The following is a 19,915-nucleotide window of genomic DNA, read 5'->3' on the forward strand; positions in this document are numbered from 1 at the left end:
TTGTAGCCCGGATCATCAAATTGTGGAAATGTGCCATGTCCACTGGGGGCGAATGTAGAGGCGAGGTGGGCGGAGTGGAAGGTGTTTGAGCCCTATAATTGTCCCACTCAGCCATGTCGGCGTCATTGTCGTCGTCATCTGTGTTGTGAGGATCCGGATCCTCGTCGCCAGTGTCAGGGCGAGCACCATCCGGTGAAGCCGGTGAAACTGGTGTAGGTGCCTCAGGAAGTTGCGGTTGAGGCTGCGGAGGAGGCAGTGGTAGAAGAAGGAAACCTGCGGTTATAATCATCCAGCATGTGCTGAAGGTTCATCACCAAGGACAGAGGTATCTGGGTAACAGGCTCTGAAGGCACCGGTTCGGACGTATCAACAGGAAACAAGTCAGTCCCATCTTCGACATTGTCCACCACATCACCCTCGTCACTATATTCCTGGCACTTAATGTTCAAATCCGAAGGACTTGTTGCCTGTCTAAATAATCCTTCCACTTCCGAATCGTTTCCGGATTCTTCCTCACCAGACTGGAATAATTTGTCTGGAAGACGAGCGCCACTCCTCACAGGACTCAGTTGGATGAGTGGTATGGTCCGCAAAGAAGAAGCAGTAACCACTGTGTAGATGGAAGCCGTTTTTGGTAGAGGTTGGTGCGACGCCAACGAGCCCATTGGCGTAAATGCGGCACCGTCAGCAACACCCTGAGGCGGGTGCATTGTCGACAAAGAGGCCATCGGCGTCGACTTGGACGGAATTTTCTTCGTCGACGAGGATTCCTTGTCCGTCGACGGGCCCGTCGACGGAAGCGGGGCTTTGTTCGTCGACGAGAGTGGAGCTTTGGCCGTCGACGACGAAGGCGTCGACGGTATGAGAGTCGTCGACGAGGCCGTCGACGAGGTAGTGCTGGTCGACGGAGGCGCCGTCGACGGGGGCACCGTCGACGGGGTGCTGGGTGGAGGCTTGGTCTTCGTCGACGATGTATGCGCCGACGATGGATGCGTCGACGGCTTCGTCGTCGACGGGGCGCTGAGTGGAGGCTTGGTCTTCGTCGACGGTGTATGCGCCGACGATGGATGCGTCGACGGTCTATCCTTGACGGTCGTCGACGAGATCTTCACCACTGAAGAGATGGGTCTCACCTTCGAGGTCGCCGTCGACGAGGTGGTCGTCGTCGACGTAGCGCCGGTGGACATGGAACATGTCGTCGTCGACGTGGAGGTGGTAGAAATGGATTTCGTCGACGCTGAAGACGTCGACGGGCGCGTCGACGAGCCCGTCGACGAGCCAAAACCAGATTTCTTACTGGTAGGTAAGGCTTTGGGCGCAGACGTCAGAGAACCAGGTCCCGTAGACGTGCCCTGAAGCGAATCCTGTGGGGAGACAATCCTAGAGGGATCCAACAGTCTACTCTTCTTGAGAAAAGGAGAAGGAACCTCAGTCTCAGACCCACGCTTCTGAGAGGACTTTGAAGTAAAAGATGACAGGCTCTCTATATCAGAAACCACAGACTCCGAAGTCTTCAACTTCTGTAGCCACAGAAGGAGACGGGCCTCTCTATCTCTCAGAGTCTTAGGAGGGAAAGTGCGACAGTACTTACAGTTTTTCACCTCATGGTCTGGGTAGAGACAGTAAATGCATTTACTGTGTGGATCCTCGTGGAAAAGGCGCAGTTTACCACATGAAGGGCAGGCTTTAAACAGAGATTTCTTGTTTGAAGACATTTTCTTGAAGAAAAAACAGGTAAAGTTGAAGAAAACTGAGCAGAGCTCAGGGAGACTCCCTTCACACGACGTGCGGTAGAAAATCTGAGGACTTGGGCTTCTGAGGAGAAGGTTCTAGAGGAGGCTACAGCCTGATTGGCTGGAATGTGATCCAACACATAATGACTCTGATATGCTACTAAAGTGAGTTCTCCCCTAGGCTTTTCAATGGGCCTATTATGTTCTATGGTACTTTTAGAATTTACAATTTACTGCACTATATGTATGTATATTTTTATTAGTTATATTTTTCATGTATACATGCATATATGACTGCTATTTTATGTACCGTGGGACTCCCACTTCGACGACGGGGGATATTCAAGCATGTGAATCTATGAAAGACACCCCTAATACTGGAGAACATCATCTCTCCTATTCTTTGCACCAGGCAATGGATCTTCATCGATCCAAGAGCCCAATTAAAGACTCCATGCATCGAGAGCATCGAAGCAGGAGGGAGCCTGCATCACCCTGCCGACACCGCCAAGAGTCCTAATTGCACCGGAATTACTGCGGGGGGCTTATTTCTGCTGCCACCACCGCCAGGAGTCAGAGGGCGCCACCAGCAGGGCCGTCGCTGCCCCGGGACTACAATTCCCGGCAGCCTCAGCAGCGCGGCGCACTCCAACGATGTGGGCAGCAGCGCCAGGAGATGCATATAGCCACCACAAGCCCTCAGTGGAGCGGGAGACCATCGAAAGCAGGAGGGAGCCTGCATCACCCTGCCAACACCGCCAAGAGTCCTAATTGCACCGGAATTACTGCGGGGGGCTTATCCTTTGCTGCCACCACCGCCAGGAGTCAGAGGACACCACCAGCAGTGCCATCCCCGCCCCGGGACTACAATTCCCGGTAGCCACAGCGGCGCAGCGCGCTCCAACGACGTGGGCAGCAGCACCAGGAGGTGATATAGCCACCACAAGCCCTCCGCGTCGCGGGACGTGCCGGGCAAAGCCCGGGCCAAGGGCGGGCCCGTATGAGCCCGTCCGATACTGAAGTGGCTGGGATGGGCTAGGTCTCTTGGATTCTAACCCTATTTACTGTGATACAACCAAAGGAACCTTGAAGACTGTCCGGCGGGTAAGGACTCCTTGAACTATACTCGTTTGGTCCGGACTGGTCTTAGGTCTATATCCAGTATGCTCTCTATTTTTTACATTTTTCTATCATTTAAAGTATTGTGTACTCGGTTCATTTCTTAGGCTTTTTCTTAAAAGGTATAACACTCTATTTTAATAATGCCACGATGTAAGGGATGTAAAACACCAGTTGAGCATGCAAGCTCTACCCTGGATAACTATCTCGTGAGAGCGGTGAGCGTTATCAATGATCAAATAGTTAGAGCAGAGCGGCGACTCTCACTTGATCTGGGTAGTCCAACTGTACCACCTTCAGCCCTCCTAGTATCTTCTGATAGAAGTAGGGGGACAGCCAGCATAGACACTACCTCACAAACTAGTTTAGCTGAGATACATACAGAGTCTGTTGCTACCCCTAATCTATCACCTGCCCCGAGAACTAGAAGGGGTTGTAGGAAAGCTCAATTCAAACGAGGTCCTATCCATCTGGGCAAGGGTGCATAAAAACCAGTAGAGCACGCATCCTCTGTAGATGATCATCTGGGTAATACTGATCCAGGGGTATTAACCGATACACAGGTTGAGCAACTTATGAACACCTTTCTTGCTAAAATTGAAGGATCTATTAAACCCCTATCCGACAGATTGGACAACTTAATTAGTGAGTTCAATAGGGTCAGGGCTGAGATTACCATACAAAAAGATTCATTGAAAACCCAAATGAAAGCCCTGGAAAATTGTCAAGTTAACATGGCAAGAGGAGAAACGGTCAACCCTGAAATCCCAAACAGTAATGGGATGGCACATGAGCATGTACCTGTAGATGAATTAAATAGCCAGATTCCTGGAACTCAAAAGAGTAAAACAGTCCTAGAATCCAGGGGGGGGGGGGGGAATAACTCACATTGCTAAGCGTAGTAAGAGTATTAACCTACCCCCTGATTGTGTCCCATATGTGGCTGTCCTAACCAATGTTCCATCATTAAACGAAAACCTGGCCCCAAACCTGATGGAGTCCCATGAATCCCTCAAAAATAAAACTGTCTCATGGCTTAACAACCAATGTGGATTCCCGGTGGCCTTATCTGATCAAATTCTAACCACGAGAAGGGTCAATTGGATTGGGAAATCGACTAAAAACATCAAGGGAGACGGTGTTATTATAAATTTTAGAAACCCTCATTTTGCAACAACTTCCTTGATCAGAGCAACATCATTAACACACAATGAACAAGGAATCTCTTTACGCCCCCTGGGTTATTTCTATAGCCACCTAATGTATCAAAAAAGTGTTGGCCCTACTAGAGAGGCACGCCCACCCCCTGATATACCTAGTATGTTCCAGGTGCCTGTATCTAACAGATATCAATCCCTGAGCACCTTAGATGCAAATGATTTACTCAATCAGGATCATACTATTATGGATGAGGTGGTCAGACCCATATGCGCTGAAACGGAGAGGGGTAACACAAGGGAGTCAGGGGCCACCTATGTGGCTGAATCTAGTAACGAAAGCCAGGATAGGGCTAGCTAGATTATTGTGCAAACGAACGGGGGTGAGAGGCCGGGAGTTCCCGACCCGGAGCAGACAGTCGTCCTGCAGAATAGTGAGTACCCTTTTTCCCATTGCTCTATAGTTAGTTGGAACATTGCTGGACTAGCCTCAAAAGGGGATACATTGGGTTGGTCTAATTTTATTAATTCTTATGATATCATCTGTTTCCAGGAAACCTGGTGTCAGGATCTGGTTAGTTACGATGGTTACACCGCCTATAGTTTACCAGCGGTGGGCTCTGTTTCTGGCAGAGCCAAAGGAGGCTCTTTGACACTGGTTTCAGTTAATCTCCCCATCGTTGTGAAGATACACATGAAGGTTGGGGTACACTCATAGGTTCCAAGGCTGCTATAAAGACATGGCCGCAATGTTCTTCTAATTAACTTTTATAATAATGTTTTCGTTAATACACGGCATCAAGCTGTGAAGGATTTAGAGATTGCTCTAGGTGAATTGATTGCAGGGGAAAATTTTATTTTTGATTTTATTTGGGTGGGTGATTTTAATGTATCTACTTGTCCACTGTCCACCCTAGGGGTGTGTGGGGTAAAATGTAATTCAGAGGAGGACAACTTGCATTTCCCTCATAATACGTATGGCGAGTCACTAAACAAAATAATGGCGGACCATGATCTAGAACTTTTGGCCTATGGCAAGAACGACCATGGTGATATTATCCCCACATTTACGGGTCGCAATGCAAACACGGTGATTGACCACGTATGTGTATCATCTAATATCACTTAACTATGTAAGATCCCAAATATTGTAGAAACCCTGTTGAGTGACCACAACTGTATTATTTTAGAAATGACAATCTGGGAAGGCAGGACACCACCCATTTCATGTTTTGTGATGAATATCGAACCCCATAGACCCAACGGTGTGCGATTGAGATGGAAGGGAGAAAAATCCGAAGAGGTTTCAAAATCTATTGTAAAAGGGTGCACTGGGGAAATTAATGCCATTCTAAATAACGATCATGATCCCGTTTGCATCCTAAGTAATTTTAGGTTTATTAATAAAGTTATTGACACTATGTTCACGAAAACCGGCTCGGGGATAACCACACACAATAAAGGGTGGATTGACCACACATGTACAACACTGAAAACCGCACTAAAGCGGGCCCTAACAGCCAGGCCGAGAGATAAGATAGCGGTAAGCCAACTGAGATTTGATTATAAAGTAGTCCTTAAGCCCAGGAAGGTAGAGCTACAACAAGAGGCCTGGGAAACACTGACAGAGGCCGCAGAAACGTCGAACAGCGCGTTATTCTGGGCAACAGTTAATTCCCCTTTTCTAAAAGACGATTTGGTCCCTGAACTCACATCTAATGTTCCCTGTGAGACATGGGTAGCCCACTTCTCTACTATATTTAAGTCTGACAACTTCAACTTTGTCAATGATAGTTCTTGGCCTGTAGTCCCTCTGGATTTCACTATTGCCGAGGTGGAACAAGGCATTAATGCCAGTAAAGGGGGTAAGGCCCAGGGGCCGGATGGGGTTCCTATTGACGTATATAAAACTGCCCCGAAGTTGTGGAGCCCCGTGTTAACTTCTATATTTAATGCCGCTGTGAGTAATGGTGGTCCACCGACTTGGGGGGAATTCATCGTAATTCCGATCTATAAAAAGGGGAATAGGGGGGATGCTAAAAATGACCGCCCTATTTCCTTGTTAGACTCCTCCGTCAAAATCATGAGCAGAATACTGCTGGTACGGTTGGAAGAATGGGTTGAGGAGAAAGGGATTATGGCCAGTTCCCATTATGGCTTTAGGAAAGGGCGAGGAACTTTAGACCAGTGTTTAAACTTAAATTTCCTTATTGGGAAGTATACCCAGGCCAAACAGGGCTCTCTCTACCTCTGCTTTGCAGATTTAAGCAACGCCTTCGATCTGGTGAATCACGCCATTCTTTGGGCGAAGCTGCTTGAACTTGGGGCCCCGGAAGGTATTATTTTCTTTTTAGCTCGGCTGTATGATAATCTCTAAACTAGTGTCCGTTACGGCATAAAGGGGGAATGCACTCCTAAATTTAAGGTTAGGAGTGGTATAAGACAAGGTTGTGTCCTTGCACCCCTGCTTTTTACACTTTTTATTAACGAGGTAGATTTAATTTTAAAAACAGTTAGTGCTGATGCCCCACCGGTTAATGGCCTTGACGTGCCGGTATTGTTATATGCGGACGACGCCGTGCTACTGTCTAGGACCCCCATTGGCCTTCAACGCTTGATTGACAAATTCTCCATTTTTATCAGGGACAGGAAACTGCTTATAAATAAAACCAAAACTTATACTATGATCAGTGGGGGCAGCCGAAGGAGTTCCGATAGTTTCTTTATTGAGGGTCAGAGAGTGCACCAAGTTGATAATTTCTGTTACCTGGGAATCACCTTTGGTAGACACCGAACTTGGGCACATGAATATTAACGTGCGGGCCAGAATGGCCAAAAGTGCCCACGGGGTTTTTAGATTCGCGGCCAAGATAGGCGATAGACGTATCAGGGATATGCTGCAGATCTACTGATCCCGATGCGTATCAATTGCTCTATATGGGTCCGGAATCTGGGGTCATTGTTCTATCGGCTGCCTGCAATTTGAGGAAAAAAATGTTCTCAAGAAACTCTTGTGTCTACCAAATTCCGCCCCTAATGATTTAACTCATAGAGAACTAGGGATCCACCACTTGTCAGACTTGATATCCCTGAGACCGCTAATGTTATGGCGCTCGATCTGGCAAAAGGAGGAGACAGCAATGAATAGATCTGTAATTAAGGACTGCCTCTCCCTGGATAACTACCCTAAGATCCCTTGGTTAAAACATATAATAGTCAGTTTCCAGGAAATTTTTTGTATAAACATCTTGGGCGACCCATATGCTGCTGCAGCAATGTCAAAACATGAGTTAAAGAATATATTCATAAAATACAAGGCTGAGAGGCGGGTGAGCAGCAATGGTTTAAAACCCACCTGTATGTTTTATAATAATTTTGTGGGGAACGAGGGATTTCAACCATATCTAAGCCAGGTGACCAGACCCTCGCATAGAATTGTTCTCACGAGGTTGAAGCTTGGGTTAGTACATCATCTGATGGCCTTCCCATCTCCGAAAAAACATCTGGTGGGTCCTTGTCGCTGCGACGGCCAATCCAAGCAATGCACTTTGCACTTTCTTCTGATATGTAACCTTTATATGAATTATCGCATTGTTTATTTAAAACCCATCTTTGTAAAATATGGAGTCCGAACTGTTAATGAAGCCATGAATTTGCTTTTTAATATGCAAAACCAGGATGTATGCTTTTTTACTGCTACCTTTTTAAACAAATCAATATATGCAAGGAAAAGTATGATATTTTAAAACTTTATGCGTTAATTGAATTAATCATCCCTGTATCCCTTGCCAGTTTATACCTGTATGTTATCCTGTGCTTTTATGGTCATTTTTTATATGTACCGAATAAAGCTTAATGAAATGAAATGAATGACTCCATGCACTACTCAAAGCCCTACACAACTCCAACCTCTCCTACCTGATTGGAAAACTGAAAGTCTCTGGAGCTCAACGAGGATCAAGATATCCTGAGTCCCTCTTGCTCAGGGCTCCAACATTTAGGCAAGAAAGCTGCCTAAGACATGCATTCTTTGGTAGCATGGTAGCACAATGCTTTGGAACTTCCTCTAAACAGCCCTTGGCACAACCTCTTGTCTGTTCACATTCAAAAGGAAAATTAAAATCCTCATATTTGAGCGACATATTGGTTAAAGCAGGGATTGTTGCTTCTCCTATGTTGACATGACCCGTCTTTCTTGATATGAAATGTTTCTTCCCTCTGCTATCTGGATTACTTGCTGCCGATTAACTAAGTTGCTTAGCTAACTACTTCTTATCTGATAACATCCTTGCTAGTATGAACTGTTTGTTCCTTGTGTTCAATGTACTAATAGGTTGTTTTATGAACTTTGTTCACCAGAACTTACTGTTTGCTCTCTTGTAAAGCGCTCCAATGCCTTTGGACTAAATCTCGGCTATGTAAACACTGTAAAATGAAATAAATAATAAATAATACGCTGAAAATTCGCAGCATGGGGATGAGACCCTGCCTGACAGCAGCACAGCATATCCTTTTTGTACTCTTCTTCCATCTGCATTACCAAACAGTTCAACTGCTGCAAACGCCAGTGAACAGAAGGAGAGGCAGGAATAGACCCCTTACTTTAATCTGCAGTGGTGGTTTACACTGGCCACCACCATGTCACTGTGTGCCAAGCTCTAACTTGTTAAGGCAGACCTAAAACAATTAAAATAAAGAAATGTGGAAAAATGAAATGACACAATTGAAAACGTATCTCACCTTTTTTTAAATACTGAGGTCGTAATCACACCTTCATCGTCTTTGGAGCAACTAGTTAAGTCTTTATCTCCTAAAATCTCCCCACATGCTGGATGAGATAAGTGCTGGTATTCTGTAATTTGATTTCTTTTGCTGCTAAGCGGCACACTTTTAAGTGATGATGGCATATTTGGCGTATTTCTCTCTTTCATTTCTGCATCGAACATAGGTTCAAAACCACGACAAAGAGAATGTCCTGGTGTTAGAATGACATTTTCACCTACTTTCTTAAAAGGTGGTCTAAACTTCTTTGTTCTCGTACACTGACCTGTAAAAACAAAATAAATAGTACACAAAAATATATTTTTTCCTCGTGACATAAACATAAAACATACAGGTACCAACAATTTCACAATGGTGGCAAAATGCTTAAACAATTAAGCCATCAAAATGAAGAATCTTCTTAGGGGTGATCCAGGAAGTGACATGACCGTTGAGACTGACCTGCTTAAAAATAAAGTCCTGATTTAGAATATAATGTAACTGAATAAGGATTAAGGATTGACAAAACTACTAGCAAGAGGAACGATAAACATGGAACAAGACGGGAGCCAGGAAATCTCTTGCATAGCCCCTTGAGTGTCGATAAACTGGAATGAGTAGATTGACTGGCTAGAGGGACCACAATAGTACTAATAGTGAATTTACGCTAAACTCTCAAGGTGTCAATCACAATCTTTTAATGGCAGGTCAACTGGAGAGGCAAGAAACTCAGGCAGAAAGTAGTTCCCTCTGGTACTATGGGCAATAAAAACTTACAATCTGAATGTAGCCCTGACTCAAACCCTGAGATACCGGCGCCAAATGTTTTTATTCTCTCATGGAATATAGCGGGGCTAAAACAAATTCTTGAAGACACAGATTGGCAGGAATATATAGGGAGATTTGGCCTTTGTCTGCTCCAAGAAACTTGGATGATTGAGCCCCCGTATAAACTAGGGTATAGGACATTTAGTGTTGGTGCGATAACATCTGAAATAGGGAGGCCCTCCAGCGGGTTGGTTATATGGATAAAGATCAACCTAAACATTACCATGGATGTTTTGAGTATCCCCTCCCCAGATATCCTAGGGCTGATGTTAAGAACGCCCCACAGAATGGACCTACATGTGCTTAATGTTTATATAAGACCAAGATTATCCTCTAAACAGAGTCCCCAGTGATACATCTGTTAGATGGAGCCTTTGATTTTATGCAGCCAGAGGGAGTTGATTTCAGTGGGGGAGATTTCAATTGTAGATTTGAACCCGTTACGGGACTAGAATCAATTTTTGAGGAAGAAGACCTAGCCAGAGGAATCACCTCTTTAAATATAAATTCCTCTGTTCCATGTACAACAGCAGCCATGCAACTAGTCCACTTTACCACGGAGCGAGGGTTGAGGTCTTGTAACAGTCAGTTCCCTTTGGACAGTCAATGTGCCCACATTTTTAAAAAGGTGTGCAACCAAGTCTAGAGGAGACTACAATATGGTGAACGTTGCACACTGGGGCTATCTGAACAACTTCATGGTGGATACCAGAGAAGAGGATGATAGTTTCCCACTGTGTTTAACTGTGGCAGGGAGGTTGACTGGCGCTCAAGCTGTTACAACCGAGAATAGGTTCTCACAGCTGTCGATCAACAATAATCACAGGTCAGTCAAATAGTCTACGATTATTAATGGAACTGAGTTCCTTACTTGCATCTACAATGCTTTTCATGATGCTCCTATCCCCTATATTGATGTACGTCCAGATACGATACAAACAGTACAAATTCACCACTGCTTGGCAAAGAGCATGAACTTTTTTTGAGTATGCCCCAAAAAACAGGCTCGGTCCTGGGAGCTCCCAGGAGCTTATTTAACTCTCCTTTGTATAACAAGGAGTGCTCATTAGCCAAGAGAAGATTAATAGTGGCACGCAAGACCAAAAATGTGGTACAGATAAGGCAACTTAGGGTTGAATACAAAAAAGGGATTAACCACTTCTGTGCGTCGGACGGGCCCCGACTGTCCTCCTACATGGCACAGGGAATCCCCCTGATGCGGGCACCAGAGGGATTCCCCTTACCCCGAACAGCCTCGGGAGCTGGGGTAGAGCTTCCCCAGCTCCCAAGGCTGACTGCTTGGTTTCCCTGAAATAACGATCAGCGCATGCTGACGTCATTACAGTGAAACCGAAACCAGGGCATACCAACCCACCCCACCCTGCAAAATTACAGTCTTTCTGCCCCCCCCCCTCCCCGGGGAGCCGAAAGACCACTAGACATCAGGATATTTTTTTCCCCGATGAATTTAGGGGTTGCCGAATATGGGCAGTAGCCCTCTGCCCCCCCCCTCACCACCTCCCCCCCCGGAGATAGAAAGCACCCTAGATGCCAGGGATTATTTTTCTATAGGCTCGGGGTGGGGGCTGCACGGAATGGGCATGCAAATGCCCCCACCCTACACCCCACAGAAAACAAAAGACTTTCTGCCCCCCCCCCCCTGGAGGCAGATGGGGGCTATAGCCCCTGATCTGCACCCCAGGGGGGGGGGCAAAGCCCACTAAGCGCAAGGCATTTTTTTATATAGGTATATGCTACAGTCTTTCTGCCCCCCCTGGGAGGCAGATGAGGCAATAGCACCTCATCTGCCCCCTCGGGGGGGGGGCAAAAAACCCACTAGCCATCAGGGATTTTTTTTTCTCCAAAGTTCTGGGTGAGGGCTGCCCAGAATGGGCATGCCAATGCCCTCACCCACCTCAAATAAGATGCCACAGTCTTTCTGCCCGTCCCAGGAGGCAGATGGGGGCAGTAGCCCCTGATCTGCCTCCGGGGGAGGAGGGCAGAGAGCCCACTATGCACCAGCGATTATGCTGGCATTTTAAACGCAAGGGTGGGGGCTGACTAGAATGGGCCTCGCAATGCCCCCACCACCCCAAAAGAATAGCCACTGTCTTGTGGCCCCCCTCGGGGGCATATCGGGGCATTAGCCCACGATTTCCCCATCCCCAGGGTGGCAGAAAGCCCACTAGGCACTGACTTTTTTTCGGAATATACCTACCTGTGGATTTTGGGTCCTAGCACAGCCAGTACCTAGGGAAACATAGGAAACCTGTATATTTTTGAAAACTAGGCACTAAGAGGAATCCAGGATGGGGTGACTTGTGTGGCTCCCACTAGGTTATGTTACCCAGAATCCCTTGCAAACCTCAAACATAGTTTAAAAAAACACATTTTCCTCACATTTCTGTAATGGAAACAGTGGCGGTTTCTCTTTGCCGGCGTCGGGGCTCCGCCCCAGGTACAATTTTACATTTGCAAGAGAAGAATAGAGATCACATTTATTTAATTTAAAAATTCCCAAAGAACACGGGGCACTGTCTCTGAGTCTGCAGTAGTCTGCCCCACTCACCAATACTGCCGCACCAGCTCCGCTGTTCACATTACGTCACATCGCGTGACTGATTGCTTTGCTGCTACCAGGCCCAAGGAAGCCTGCTATGTGTTTGCCGGGCCTAGCTGCAAGGCCCAGTCTCCACCCCCTGATGGCGCGGAGGTTAAGGTAGCCCCTGGCATTTTTAATACAAGCCTGGGATCGCTAACTCTCCACGTCAATCAGAGAGTGGAGGAGAGCTTGCCATGGTGTTACCCCACCCCTTCCCAACTCGTCACAGGAGGTGGTGAGACCCACCCTGTGACGAGTTGGGAAAGGGTGTGGCAGGCGGGCAGCCAAGGAGTCGAGTGACCTTCTGCGCAGGCTCAGACTGCTTCCCGTGTGCGAGAGTCGGCAGTTGGAGAAGTGGCAGCCATTTTATCCAGACGGACGGTCACAGACTGCATTAGAGCTGAGCCGAGACTAGCCGAGGTTGAGGAGCCTCAGTCTGTCCTGAAGGAAGCGGACCGGTTGTGCCCTGCAGCAGCTAGTGCATGTGGTAGCAGGCTGCAAGGTTGCTGTCCGGAGTAGACTTGTGAACTCGGGCAGTTCACCAGGTAAGGCCCCCAGGCGGGCAGTTTTTAACTTATAGGCCTGCGTGTATTAGTGTTATACTGTCTGATGGTGGAGCAGAGGAATAAGGGGAGATAGTTTGGCTAATTATGAAATCTTTCTTATCTGACAATAGCGTTAGTCTCACTCTCTGTGATACACAGGCCAACGGTCATGGGGGGCCTGCTGCGACAGAACAGATAACGCCGCGCGCGCAATTCAAAGTTCAGACATTTGCTGCACTCTGTCCTACAAACATCCTCGACGGGCTATTTATCCTTCAGCGAGAGAAGATTTTGACACTCACAGAAATATTGTTCCTAAAGACAATCTGCCAATAGTTCATTAGTTCTTTTGGGAATGCGGCCCATTTTCTATAGCGGGCTCTCTTTTTATGTGAGCCTTTCATTTTATTTCCAGGGGTGGGAGTGACTTTCAGAGTTTCTAAAGGAAAGTCACCATTTGTGCAATAGGTTATTAACTGTTATATTTATTAAGCAGAACGCAGTGGTGATATTAGAAAATATTATACCACAAACTGCATATTCACACTGTGCTAAGTTAGCGTGCCAAAGAAATGCCTTCGTGTTACGTGACATTCTGAGACACAAACGTCATCATCAGCATGTCCTGACGACATTGCACTATTTATGACTAAGGTGTGTTGCGATACCCAGAAAACATCCAACACAGCCCAGTGCACATTACAGTCAATTGGTGCGTGCAAGCATCCATGCATAGAGTGTCTGTGTGGTGTAGAAGTCCTGAATGAGAATGAATCCCAAGTGTTGTAGTAACCAGTGGGTTACAAGATGGCGTATTGCACCCTAGCAGGGGCAGAAAAAATGTTGGGTGGTTTTGGGGTTGTTAGAAAGGCGGTCCCTGGGGAGACAGAGGATGTCTGACTGACCACCCCGAGGTCCACCTTCCCTTAAGAAATTGGCCGAGAGCCGTCGGGAGGCCTCCTGGGTGAGGGCCCTCTCCTAGAATCCTCACAGCAGAGTAATCACAACACTACAAAGGGACACCACACAAGAGAGTACTTCTTAGAATCTTTATCAGCATTAATGATTGGTTCCTTCGGTAATATGTACAACGGATCGAGGGATCCTCAGAGTCTCGGTAATAGGGGGGAAAAGGGTAGCGGGACAGTCTTAATACCAGTCTGGCACGGGGATACCCTACGCTCAGCTCTCAATCCTCGAGCTGGGGGGTTCCGCAAGGATTAGGGCCGCAGCAGCGCCAGCAGGCTCCGAAGATGGTTTCAGCGATGTTGGGCCGCGGCAGCGCCAGCAGGACTCCAAAGGTGGTTTCAGCTAGGTTGGGCCGCGGCGACTCCAAAGATAGTTTCAGTGAGGTTGGGCCGCGGCAGCACCAGCAGGACTCCAAAGGTGGTCTCAGCGAGGTTGGGCTGCGGCAGCGCCAGCAAGACTCCAAAGATTCAGGGTTCCAAGTAGTGAGTTCTTCTCGGGGTCAGCCGCGACAGCGTCAGCAAGGCTCTCGAATCCAGGATACAACTCCTGACCCATCCCAGGGCTGCCCCAGATATAGGTCGGGAGCCCTTTGATGTCCGGACCCTCGCGCCTGGGGGTCAGAGGGGCCGGGATGAGGGTGTCCAGACAACCAGCAGGGGGGTGGAGCCAGTGCCCAGGGAGGCCGGGGGCGATCGAAACCAGGCGTCCGGGGACGGCTGGGGGGCCCATCGAAACTCCCCTTCTCCCGGATCTGTCAAGTGGCCGCTTTACCACCTGGGTGGATCCTGGTGCCTCGATGTCGGGGCTTCGCAGGGGCTGTGGCCGAGGTCGGGCCAAGGCCACGTGGTCCAGACGTGCAAGGTCCAAGATGGAGTCGGGGCCCGAAATGGTGGGCCGGAATCGGGGTTGGATCCGCAGAGTGGGGCGAGCATGGGTCACCGGGCTCCCGAGGGGGAGAGCCGGGGGTCGCCAGGGTTGGCGGTTCTCGGGAAGTTCGGAGGGGATAGTCTTAGGCCAGGGGATAGGGGTTGCTGTTGTCCAGGGCCCGCTATGCAGGAGAAGTGGGACCACGCCACGAGGCCGGGTCCAACACACGTCCCCCCCAGCTGAAGGCGGGGAGAGTCACCCATCCTCTTGGGGGTTCTCCTCGTCGAGGCGGAAGAAGCGGGACAGGCCGTCGGCGTTGGCGTGGTCGTTGCCGGGGCGATGTTCCACAGTGAAGTCCATCCCTTGCAGGGAGATGGACCACCGTAGCAACTTTGGGTTTTCCCCTCGCATTTGCATCAACCACCGCAAGGGCCGGTGGTCCGTTTGCACCCGGAAGTGGGTGCCGAAGAGATAGGGTCGGAGTTTCTTGAGGGCCCATACCACGGCGAAGGCCTCTCGCTCAATGGTGCTCCAGCGTTGTTCTCGGGCCAGCAGGCGCCGGCTGATGAAGGCCACCGGTTGATCAACCCCTTCGTTGTTAGGCTGGGAAAGGACCGCCCCGACACCGTGCTCCGAGGCATCTGTCTGGACCACGAATTCCCGGCTGTAGTCGGGGGCTTGGAGCACGGGGGCGGTACACATCGCTGTCTTCAGAGTCTCGAAGGCGGCCTGACACTCGGGGGTCCAGTGCACCTTCTGTGGCTGCTTCTTGGAAGTGAGTTCGGTGAGGGAGCCAACAATGCTCCCATAGTCCTTCACGAAGCGCCGGTAATATCCAGTGAGCCCCAGGAAGGCTCTGACTGCTGTTTGGGTGACCGGGGGCTCCCAGGCCACGATGGCGTCGATCTTGGGTTGGAGGGGAGCCACATGGCCGCTCCCCACTTGGTGTCCCAGATAGGTCACGGAACCTTGTCCTATCTGGCACTTGCTGGCTTTGATTGTCAGTCCGGCCCGTCGGAGGGCCGTCAGGACCTCCCAGAGGTGCTTGAGGTGCTCGGCCCAGTGGAGGCTGTACACCGCGATATCGTCCAGGTATGCGGCGCTGAACCCTTCGAGTCGCGCCAATACCTTATTCACCAGCCTCTGGAAGGTTGAGGGAGCGTTCTTCATCCCGAAGGGCATCACTCTGAAGTGGTAGTGGCCATCGGGGGTCGAGAAAGTGGAGCGTTCTTGGGCGCCCGGGGTGAGTCCTATCTGCCAATAGCCGGAGGTGAGGTTGAAGGTGCTCAGGGAGCGGGCCGCCCCCAGGCGGTCGATCAGTTCATCGGCCCGGGGAATGGGGTGTGCATTGGTTCGGGTGACGGCGTTCAACCCCCGGTAGTCGACACAAAGGCGTAATTCGGGAGTGGCGCAGGGACGGCGGTTTTTGGGACCAGGACGACTGGGCTGGCCCACGGACTGTCGGAGGGTTCCACTACCCCCAGGGCCAGCATCTTGGAGACCTCCGACTGGATGCAGTTCCGAACTCGGTCGGGGACTCTGTAGGCCCGGTGTCGCACAGGCGGGCTGTCTCCGGTGTCGACATCGTGGACACACCACTGGGTGACTCCGGGGGTAAGGGAAAACAAGTCCGCGAATTGACCCAACAATTTCCGGCAATCCTGGCGCTGTTCTGGGGTCAGAGCGGAGGAGAGGGTGACCCCCTCGACGGAGCATCTTTCTCGGGGGTGCTCAGAAGGTCTGGTAGGGGCTCGGAGTCGTCCTCGGCCCCACCATCGGTAGCCAGCAGCAGGCTAAGCTCGGTTCGGACAAAATGCGGTTTGAGCCGGTTGGAGTGAAGGACCCGGAGGGGGTTCCTGGGGGTCTCCATGTCCACCAGGTAAGTGACAGGGCTCTAGCGCTCCACCACCTTGAAGGGCACCGTCCACTTGTCCTGGAGGGCACAGGGCTCGACCGGGGACATGACCCAAACTTGCTGGCCCGGCGCAAACTCAATGGAAGAGGCGTTTTGGTCGTACCAGCATTTCATCTCCTCCTGGCTGGCCTCACGGTTGGCTTCTGCAAGTTCCCGGAACTTCCGAGTCTGATTTCGGGGGGTTAGGAGGTACCGGTAGACGTCGGGAGGAGTACCTTGGGCTGCGACCTCCCAGCCCTCCTTGACTAGGCTGAGGGGACCCCGGACGGGGTGTCCGTCCAATAGTTCGAAGGGACTGATTCCCAGGGACTTCTGAGGGACCTCCCGATAGGCGAAGAGGAGGCAGGGCAGCAGCACGTCCCATTGACGACGCAAGGGCTCTTCCAGGCCCATGATCATTCCTTTGAGAGTTCTATTAAACCGTTCTACCAACCCATTCCCTTGGGGGTGGTAGGGGGTAGTAAACTTATACATGACCCCGCACTGGTGCCACAGGGATTTCATGTATCGAGAGATGAAGTTCGTACCTCGGTCACTGACGACTTCTCGGGGGAAGCCCACCCGGGAGAAGATCCCCATCAGCGCTCGGCCCACCACGGGGGCCGTCACAGTCCGGAGAGGGATAGCCTCGGGATAGCGGGTGGCATGGTCCCCCAGGACGAGAATAAACCGGTGCCCTTGTGAGGTGCGGGGGTCCAGCGGCCCTACAATGTCTATTCCCACTCGCTCGAAGGGGGTGCTGACAACTGGGAACTGTTGGAGGGGGGCCTTGTGCTTCCCTCCACTCTTCCCGCTGGCCTGGCATGTGGGACAAGCCCGGCAGTGATTGTTCACATCGTTTTTCATTTTGGGCCAGTAGAAATGGGTCACCAGGCGGCTCTATGTTTTGTCCTGCCCCAGGTGCCCGGCGAGGGGCACGTCGTGCACCAGGTTCAGGAGGAAGTCTCTGAATCGGAGGGGGACCAACAGCACCCGGCTGGCCCCCAGTTCGGCAATCTTCTGTTCACTGTAGAGGAGATCGTGGTCCCAATAGACCCAGTGGGACCCCGAGGTGTCTCCGGCTGTTTGAGTGGCGGCTTGCTGTCGGAGTCCCTCGAGAGAGGGACAGGTTTTCTGTTCTTGCCGGAATTGTTCTCGGGTGGGGCCACCTTCTTGGCGCCACTGGGCTAGTTCCGGGAGGTGGCCAAGCTCAGTAATTTCTTCACTGGCGGGTCTCAGTGGGTCGCTGTCTTCGGATACGGCGGGCGGCGGAGGTGCAGGCCACTCTGGGTCTTCAGTCGGGGCGACTTCTGTCGGGGTGGTGACCCGGGCGGCCATGGATCGGGTGGTCGCGCAGGCCCACTCTGGAAGGCCTAGCATCCCCAGATGCTCTCTCCATTCGACGTCGGCCCAGGGGGAGCTTTCTAGGTCGTTCCCGAGGAGGCAGTCCACGGGGGCGTCGTCCCGGACGGTCACTTTCAGCAGGCCAGACACCCCCCCCCCACTCGAAGGGGATACGGGCCATCTGGCACAGGCTTTCGGAATTGTCCGCTGACCGTACGGGGCACAGCACATTGGGCAGGATCTGGTCGGGGGTCACCAAGTGGCATCGGACCGCCGTCACGCTGGCTCCGGTGTCGCGAAGGGCCTCGGTCTGGCGCCCATTAATGGTGACCCACTGGCGGTACTTCTGAGTGTTGCCGGGATCGGGGCCCGGGGGATCATGTCTCTTTCGCCCAGACATACCAGGGACATAGCGGCGGGCCACCACTCGGCCTGATCGTGGTCATAGTCCTCTTCCTCGCCCCTTTCGTCCCCCAGGGCGACGGCGGCGATCTGGCGGTTGGGAGGACCGGTGGTGCTGGGTCGTTGGTTCATCGGGCAGAGGGGGTCATTGGCATAGTGACCAGGTCGTTGGCATCTGTGGCAGGTAACGTTTGGGCGGGGCCCCGGTCGTGCTGGGGGGGGCCCCTCTGCTGGCCAGGGACGGTGAAGTGGAGGTCGGGGCCGGCCCTGCGGGGAAGTCGCGGCTCCTGTTCTGGCCTCCTCCGCTGCCTCGCGGGCGGTGGATCCCCGGGGGACCTCGGCCGTAGTCTCCCATCGGGCTCCGGGGGACCCGGGTGCTCACCCATCGATCGGCCTCGACGGCTAGTTTACGTGGCTCAGTCAGTTTGCTGTCGAGGAGATGCTGCCTGGGTTTGATAAAACAGTTGTTGGAGAGGTGCTCCCATACAATGAGGTTGAACAGTTGCTCGTAAGTGGTGACCTGGCAGCCTTTGATCCACCGCTCTAGGGCTCGGCTATAAAAGTTCACGTACTCCACCCATGTAGTACCGGGGAGTTTTTTGCAGTCGCGGAATCGCTGCCGGTACATTTCGGGGGTGAGTCCATAGCGAGTAAGGAGGGCGGCTTTCATGTGTTCATATGAGGTCATTTCTGCGTCTGGGAGTTCCAGCAGAGCGTCTCTCCCTTCGTTGACAAACTTCCCCCACAAGCCGGCACCCCAGTCTTTCTGGGGTATTCGATGAGAGGCCATGGCTACCTCGTAGGCCTTAAACCACTGCTGGATGTCGTCGTTTTTATAATATTCCTTGACGACATATTTGGGGATGTGGACCTTCGTGTCCGCAGGAGGAGGTGGGCTCTGGTTCCCGGAGGCGTTGGCCTCCCCAGTTTTGGCCTTGATCTCCAGTTCTTTTAGGCCACGCTCGTGCTCAAACGTGAGCTTCTTCTCCTCCAAGTCTCTCTGCCTTCGTTTCTCCTCTAGGTCTCCTTGCAGCCGTAGTTGCTCAAGGGCTATCTTTTTCTCGGCCAGTTGCAGTTCTCCGTCCGGCCGGAGTCGGGCGAGCTCCAATTCGTGGAGCCAGCTCCTTTCTCGCTCTCGGGCATCTTCGGGGGAGAGGCCCGTGTCTATGTTCAGAGGTCTTTCCCCCGCTGGGGTTGCGTCGGTCTCCGGGTGTATGTTCAGACCCGTGTTGTCTTCCAGCTGGGGTGGTTTCGCTCCTGTCTCCACCCATGTTTGTAGGGCCTGCTTAAAATCCTCCTTGGTACTTAGTCCAGTGGTAGCGATGCCCAGGTCCTTACAGAATTGTTTCAGTTCTTTGTGATTATAATCGTCTAGCCGTTCTTCTTGGAACTCCGCGATTGGTCTGGTTTCTTTGGTAGTCATGGTTGCGGTGTGTTTCTGTCAGTAGTGGGTGAGTCACTCTCTGTACGATTTGCGTCGGCTCGGATCCCACCGCCTGCCACCAATGTTAGAAAGGCGGTCCCTGGGGAGACAGAGGATGTCTGACTGACCACCCCGAGGCCCACCTTCCCTTAAGGAATTGGCCGAGCGCCGTCGAGAGGCCTCCTGGGTGAGAGCCCTCTCCTAGAATCGTCACAGCAGAGTAATCACAACACTACAAAGGGACACCACACAAGAGAGTACTTCTTAGAAT

General features: G+C 51.1%; 1 protein-coding gene across 9 annotated transcripts in view; it reads right to left on the minus strand.

Annotated features, from left to right (window-relative positions):
* HFM1 (helicase for meiosis 1) overlaps positions 1–19,915 on the minus strand; it is a 4,349,684-nt gene that overhangs the window by 4,075,813 nt on the left and 253,956 nt on the right. For all 9 annotated transcript variants that reach the window (XM_078646278.1, XM_078646275.1, XM_078646244.1 and 6 more), the window contains exon 3: positions 8,750–9,056. In XM_078646278.1, coding sequence (XP_078502404.1) covers positions 8,750–9,056 — 307 coding nt within the window. The remainder of the gene's footprint in view (positions 1–8,749; positions 9,057–19,915) is intronic.

Source organism: Lissotriton helveticus, chromosome 1_1 (assembly GCF_964261635.1).
Source record: "Lissotriton helveticus chromosome 1_1, aLisHel1.1, whole genome shotgun sequence".
Lineage (NCBI taxonomy): Eukaryota > Metazoa > Chordata > Amphibia > Caudata > Salamandridae > Lissotriton > Lissotriton helveticus.